Source organism: Convolutriloba macropyga, chromosome 10 (genome assembly GCF_964194025.1).
Source record: "Convolutriloba macropyga chromosome 10, txConMacr16.3, whole genome shotgun sequence".
NCBI classification, from domain to species: Eukaryota; Metazoa; Xenacoelomorpha; order Acoela; family Convolutidae; genus Convolutriloba; species Convolutriloba macropyga.
The window spans coordinates 34,574,587-34,581,945 of record NC_134477.1 but is presented as its reverse complement, the minus strand read 5'-3'; the positions used below and the strand labels follow the sequence as shown (position 1 = coordinate 34,581,945).

Genomic DNA, 7,359 nt, shown 5'->3' with positions numbered 1-7,359 from the left:
TTCGTACTGAAGCAAATGAAAATTGCAACGTATGTTTTCAAAAGCGTTCGAGTTCCATTTTTTGTGTAGAACGGTCCACAATAGTCGAGTCCGCAGTGACTGAACGCAAATGACGGCACTACTCGTTCTCGAGGTAGATCTCCCATCTGAGGCTGTAACAAATTGGCATCATATCGGATACATGGCTTGCATCTGTATAAGACACCCTTCACTACAGAAAGCCCTCCAGGTATCCAAATAGTTCGTCGAATCGTGTATAACGTCGATTGTGGTCCTCCGTGAAGATTTTTCTCGTGTGCTTCTCGAATAAGCATTTCAGTGATTGGTGATTTTCTTGGAATAAGAATTGGAAATTTTCGGTCTATTGTGTAAGGTGAATTGGCTAGGCGTCACCCAACTCGAATCACTTTATTTTCTTCATCAAAAAATGGTGAAAAGCTGTTGAGACTGCTGCTTCCTGGACATTTTCGTCTTCTGTGTCTCCCCTTAGTGGCTGCTCCATAAACGTTAACAAAACATTTTTTTTCTCTGGTTTCATCTTTGTTGAATTGATGTACTGTTTCGCTAAAATTGTCTGTATTCCCGGTAGACACGATGTACAGCTGATCCCCAGGGCCCCCAGCCCAACCTATACCATGGCTGACATCATCCTTTGAGACCCCGACACCATCTACGCTGACCAGACATCCTGGGCCCCCGGCCCTACCTATACCTAAGGAATTCGTAGAAACTGAGCTCGCATTTTCACATGCGCCCCCGGCGCTGACATGACTACCTAGACCCCTGGCCCTACCTGTACCAAAGGAATTGGCAGTAGAAATTCAGCTCGCTTTTTCACCTGCGTCCCCGGTGCTGAAAAGACTACCTGGGCCCCCGGCCCTACCTGTACCTAAGGAATTGGCAGTAGAAACTGAGCTCGCATTTTCACCTGCGCCCCCGGCGCTGACATGACTACCTAGGCTCCCGGCCCTACCTGTACCTACGGAATTGGCAGAAGAAACTGAGTTCGCATTTTCACCTGCGCCCCCGGCGCTGACATGACTACCTGGACCCCGGCCCTACCTGTACCAAAGGAATTGGCAGTACAAATTGAGCTCGCTTTTTCACCTGCGTCCCCGGTGCTGAAAAGACTACCTGGGCCCCCGGCCCTACCTGTACCTAAGGAATTGGCAGTAGAAACTGAGCTCGCATTTTCACCTGCGCCCCCGGCGCTGACATGACTACCTAGGCTCCCGGCCCTACCTGTACCTACGGAATTGGCAGAAGAAACTGAGTTCGCATTTTCACCTGCGCCCCCGGCGCTGACATGACTACCTGGGCCGCCGGCCCTACCTATACCACCAAACCCCTCTGGTCCAGTGAATTTGTTACGTTGCTGAATGTCTTGTTGTGTCGCATCTCTGCTGCTGTTGCTTGCATCTTCAGTGGGCTGACTCCTGATGATCTTGTATTCATGAAGAAAGTTTCGCTGTATGAAGCTGTACAGTTGAAGTCTTCCTTCGTATAAATCTTTCCCTTGTAAGGAGACTGAATTATAAGTCTGGATCATGGGTTGAGACGTAGACTCATTGCCATCAGTCCTTTCCTTTGGCGTTGAAGAGCATGCTTTTAAACTTTCGGACATTTTTGTTGTCCGCTGTTTCACTTTTGAAGATTGAATTCTTCTCTTAATACTGCTGATGAACCTTTGGATATACGTAAATATCCTTGTAACTTTGTGCATTGAGGAATGCCGATTTATCATCAATAAAATTGCATTATCTTCTTTTGATGAAATCATTGTCACGTTTTCAGATTGTACTTTTACTTCTTTTTCGGTCTCTTCTCCTGCAGGTGACAAAATGTCAAGTGAAGGCCAGGCGTTTTCAGGTTGCCGCAACCACTCTGGTCCCTTCCACCAAAGCTAATGGTCCAATAAATCAGCTGCTGCTAATCCTCTTGAAGCACAATCCACTGGATTAGCTTCTGTTGGAACAAATTTCCAACTACTAGCTGGAATAATTTCTTGTATTTTCGCTACTCGGTTACTCGGTTGGCGACAAATGTTTTCCATTTCCTCGGATAATCTTGTAGCCAGGCAATTGTAACTGTAGAATCTGACCACGCAAAAACCTTCGGAGTTGGAAACCGTTCATCGCTAATAGCATTTGTCACTGCCTCAACAAGCTTAGCTCCTAGCAGGGCAGCACAAAGTTCCAACCTTGGCACACAAACTGATTTAATTGGTGCAACTCTCGTCTTTGCTGTAAGCATTTTTGTTTCAATGAAATTGTCTGTCTCCTGTCTGATGAAAACGACAGCAGCATAAGCTGTAGTAGAAGCGTCGCAAAAGACGTGCAACTGCAAATCTGATTTCGTGGCTGGCTTGAGAACCTTCCGTTGAAGACTAATTTTTTCAAGATCCTTCAGTTGTGCTCGAAGTCGCAGGTACTGCTGTAGAATTGGGTCCGATAAAGGTTGATCCAAGCTGAGTTTGTCCATCCACAACAGTTGAACAAAGTATTTAAGTTGAATAGTTGTTGGTGATAGCCATCCGAGTGGGCCAAATAAACGTGAAACTTCTGAGAGGTTTTGCCGTTTAGTAAACGGAGCTCCCTTGTCAAGTTCTACTGTGAAACCAAATTATCAGGATTTGGATTCCATCTTATCCCAAGCGTTTTAATGGCATAGTCTTCGCTTTCAATTATCTTCTCGTCTTCCGTTTCTCTGAAAGTGGCAGCTAATCTCGATACAAGTTTTGAGTCGCTAGATACCCATTTCCGTATATCAAAACCTGCTGAAGCAAGAAGCGTAATAATGGCGTCCTGGAACTTCTCTGCGGCCTTTGAATCTTCGCATCCTGTAAGTAGATCATCCACATACATATCAGTTGTTAGTGACAAACGAAGTTTGTTGTTTGTTGTTTCTTCGGCAAGAACTTGCAGTGGTCGAATTGAATGAAAAGACGAAGAAGCAATGCCGTATGTTACCCGAGTCATATGAAAGGTTTCAATCAGCTCCGAATTTGGATCTTTCCACAATCATCGGTGATAATCTTTGTCTTCTTTGTCCAATTCCACTTGCTTGTACAATTTTGCAATATCAGCAGAAAGTGCTACTTGGTGTAGTCGAAACCGAACAAGAATGCTGAAAAGGTCTTTCTGAATTTTTGGTCCAACCATGAGTCTGTCGTTAAGAGATATTCCTGTTGTCGTTTTTGCGGATCCGTCGAAAACGACCCTCAGCTTGGTGGTAGTGCTTGACTCCTTGAACACACAATGATGACAAAGATAGTAGCAGTTTTCAACAGGCTTGACAACTTCTGATGTTGGAACTTTCTCCATGTGTCCGAGATGAAAGAACTCTCCAATGAACTCTGCGTATCTCTTATAAAGGTCGGGTTGTCTTTCAAATCTGAATAGAAGACTGCGGAGTCGTTTTTTTGCTTGTTGAAGTGAATCTCCCAATGCTTTTGTCCTGTTCTTGAAGGGAAGTTTCACAATCAAGCGACCTTCGGGGCTTCTTCTAGTTATTTCCTTGAAGTGATCATCGCAGCGTTTTTCTTCGGCTGTCCAAAGCTGCGCTGCTGGAACTTCTTCTATTTCACAAAAACGCTGCAAATTTTCTGGCTCTGAAGAAACAAAGAAAGTCTGCAGATCGTTTGTATAGGTTTTGTCTGTCTGTTCTCTTCCAATAACGACCCAACCGAATATTGATAGCCTATATGTTATTCCACAGTTAGGTTCCTTTAGTCGATTGTTGCCAATCATTATATCTTCATAATGAGATGCTCCGATCAAGAGGTCAATTGATGACGGCTTGTTGAAGTCTGGGTCAGCAAGCTCCAACTCCTTTACTGTTTCCCATTGGCTGGTGTCAATGAACCGTGATGGCAGATTATCAGTCATTTTTGTCAAAAATGACGCACTAATTTTGACAGTGGACGATCTGTTCCTTGATGAGATAAGAAGGTCCACGCGACCTTTGTTGTCTTGAACCGTCCCACCTAGTCCAAAAACTTTTGTGTTGCTGCTTTTCTTCTTCAATTGTAACCTTTGTACTGCTGATTCAGTTATAAGGTTGTCTTGTGAAGCTGAGTCTAAAAGTGTTCTAAGTAAAATTGTCTCGCCGTGAACATTAACGGAAACAATTGCGGTTTGAAGAAAGACTTCTTCTGAAGTGCGTTGAGCCTGTGAATTTGTTTTCATCCTTAGAATTTGCTATTGCTGTTGTTGTTATAGCGTTGTTCTTCTGTTGGTCATTTGTTTGAGTGCTGGTTGTTCCGCTAGTTGTTTGCTGATCGGTGCTTCTGCTGTGAATGTTTTCACGATGAAGAGGAGTATGATGCTTTCTACCACATTGCTTGCTTTTCGAGCCATCACAATCTTCTGATCTGTGTCCCGGTCGCAGACAATTGAAACAGAGTTTTCTAACTTTTATCAGCTCTGCACGTTCCCTTACTGAAAGTTTTTTGAACTTTCCGCATTTGAAAATTTTGTGCGTTTCTTCACAACATTCGCATTGTTGCTCGGAAGTCGCCAAATTTGTGTGCAAGTGTCGTTGGTTCCCGTTCATTTGAGTTTTTGTCGCTCCTACTCCATTTGGCGCTGTTGCCTCGAGTGCTTGTGCGCGTTCTTCTAAGAAAAGTCTGAGCTCTACATAACTTTGAGGTTCCTTGCCTTTTGAAGACAGCTCCCATTGTTTTCTTGTCTCTGTAGGCAGCTTCTCACTGATCAAGTAAACAAAAAAGATGTCTTGACTGTTGACTGATTCTCCCAAATTCTGCAAGGCAAGTCGATGTTCGTCCATTGCTTCAATTAAATTTCTTAAGTCTTTGGCATTATCGGTAGTCAGTGATCGATACGAAACAATTGAATGCAGGTGTGTGCGAATGATGATCCTCTTGTTCTCATATCTGTTTATCAGAGTATTCATAGCAATGTCGAAGTTGTGATCGGTAACTGGTATCGAAGCAAGCAGTTTGGCGGCATCACCTTTTACAGATGCTTTCAGATACTGCAACCTCTGACTTCCTCGAAGAAAACTGCTGTCGATGACTGCCCCTTTGAACGAATCAAAGAACGAAGTCCATTCCATATAATTACCCGAAAAAACTAGCAGATTGAGTTTTGGTAACTTGATGTTGGCTGAGTTCCTCATAGCATCGGAGAGCGTTGAAGTAGATGGCGTTGAAGTATCTGCTGCTGTTGAAGGTCCCTCAAAACGTTTCGTGAAGCGTTTGATTGCATCAATGTTCTGTGTCAACTTGTCATCAACTTCCTCGGACTCCAGAATGTCATTGTCCAGTGCTTCCGCCTCCGTCAAGTTCTGTTGAAGTTCTTGGTTCAAAGTTACCAGAAAATTTTGCTTTCGGGTGAGAAGTGTCGCTACCTGATTTAGCCTGTTGATGTCTGCTTGTGAAATGATGTCTAGATCTTTTGACATGATATTTTCAGCCTCTTTGTTAAACCTTGTAGCAACGCTGCAGTGTGATTCCCGCGACTGTTTCTGCATTTCAAGATTGGACATTTTGACTTGCTGTTTCCTTTGAGAGCGTTTTTTTCGTGTCTTTGATGCTGGCATTTATTCGTATTAGTTTCGTTTGTCTTTTTCGTGGATTTTGCTGTGCTGAAAGCTAAAAACACACTAAAAGAACGCAAAAGATGGGAAATCGGGTTTCACTTAATCCCCCCTTCAAAAAATGCAGCCAATTTTTGCGCGCAAACTTAGTGCTATTACTTCGGGGGAGCAAACCTAAACTAAAAACTTCGAGTTCTCCGCGAGAACTGAGAAAGAGATTGTTTTCCCCGAAGTTTCACAAAAAAAGTTTTTGTAACCCTTGAGATATAGTTCTCCCACTAGATAACTTTACCGGGTCTCAGAATTAGGTTAATCAACCTTGTTATACAAGTTAATCAACTTGTATAACATGAGGGGGGATGTGTTATCTAATGGGGGGTCCGCTTTTAACTTCCCCTTTAAGTTTCCCCTTTTAGATTTTTTGCTAAATTTTTTGAGAGTTAATGCTTTTGGTGCCTAATGCTTTGACTATTTTATCCTTAACCTATTTGTCGGCGGACCAAATGTTGCGGTGCAACATTAATTGAATCACTTGCCTAGAAATGCTTTATTATAACGCTTTATGCTTAAGAATCTCAAGCTCGAAAAGACCAAGTGAATGTGATAATATCGTTTGAAATTATGAATATTTGATTTCAGCACGTGGTTTATTATCATTGTTTTCCTCATCTTGCTCGGATTGCATTGAAGGTCAATGTATCAAAGGCTATTGTAAATCGTAACACCAATGATTGTTGAATTTTTGTTGTGTAAGATCTGACAAAAATCTGACAAAACCATCTTGCTAATAGCCTGTAAGGGAATGCATTTTCTTATCAGATCTGATGAGACGTTTATCAGATTTTATACGATAAAAACTCCTCTTATAAGATCTTACACGATAAAAATGCCTCTTATAAGATCTTACATGATAAAAATTCCTCTTATAAGATCTTACACAATAAAAATTCCTCTTATAAAACCTTACAAAATAACAAATTCCTCTTATACGATCTTACACGATAAAAATTCCTCTTATAAGATCTTACATGATAAAAATTCCGTCTTATCAGACCTTACACGATAAAAATTTCTTCTTATTTAAATTCCTGAAGTATGGTATATTCTTCATATTGAAGACAATTCAGAGTTGCTCTCAAGCAGTAGCCAAAAACTACAGTGGTACAGTAGCCGAAAAACTAGACTACCATAGTAACCAGTTAAGACTGTACCATAGAACACTACCATAGACAATAAAACTGCCGCCAAAACAGAATCAACAAGCATTTTTTCGTTTCATAATTGGTTAGCTGACCGATTATTTTCTTTACTTTCATAGGACCTTGACTACGTTATACGGTTATATTGAAAAAATTAAAACATGTCATATCAGATCTTACACGATAAAAATTCCGTGTTATCAGATCTTACACGATAAAAGTTCTGATAAGAGGAATGTTTATCTTATAAGATGTCTTATCAGATCTTACACGATAAAAATTATGATAAGAGGAATGTTTATCTTATAAGATGTCGTATCAGATCTTACACGATAAAAATTCCTCTTACCAGAATTTTTATCGTATCAGATCTGATTAGATCTTACACGATAAATATTCTAAGTCAGCGCCTTATCAGAACTTACACGATAGAAATTCCAGAATCACTGGGGATGTCTCAAGATTGGAAATAGCACACTCCATTTATTAAGTTTAAGCGTAGCGGACTACATGCATAAGGATTAAGTATGGCCCACTCCATGTTATACAATTATGTATAGCTGGCTACATGTACTAAGATTAAGTGTAGCCGACTACATGT

The 7,359-nt window shown here is 41.4% G+C and overlaps 1 protein-coding gene across 1 annotated transcript; it reads right to left on the bottom strand.

Moving 5' to 3' along the window:
* Window positions 1-3,020: 3,020 nt before the first annotated feature.
* On the bottom strand, window positions 3,021-5,508 carry LOC142348004 (uncharacterized). The gene is made up of 2 exons (XM_075399169.1): window positions 4,170-5,508; window positions 3,021-4,078 (listed from the first exon to the last, which is right to left on the bottom strand). The coding sequence occupies exons 1-2, from the start codon at window positions 5,506-5,508 to the stop codon at window positions 3,021-3,023; spliced, it is 2,397 nt and encodes a 798-aa protein (XP_075255284.1).
* Window positions 5,509-7,359: the final 1,851 nt, after the last annotated feature.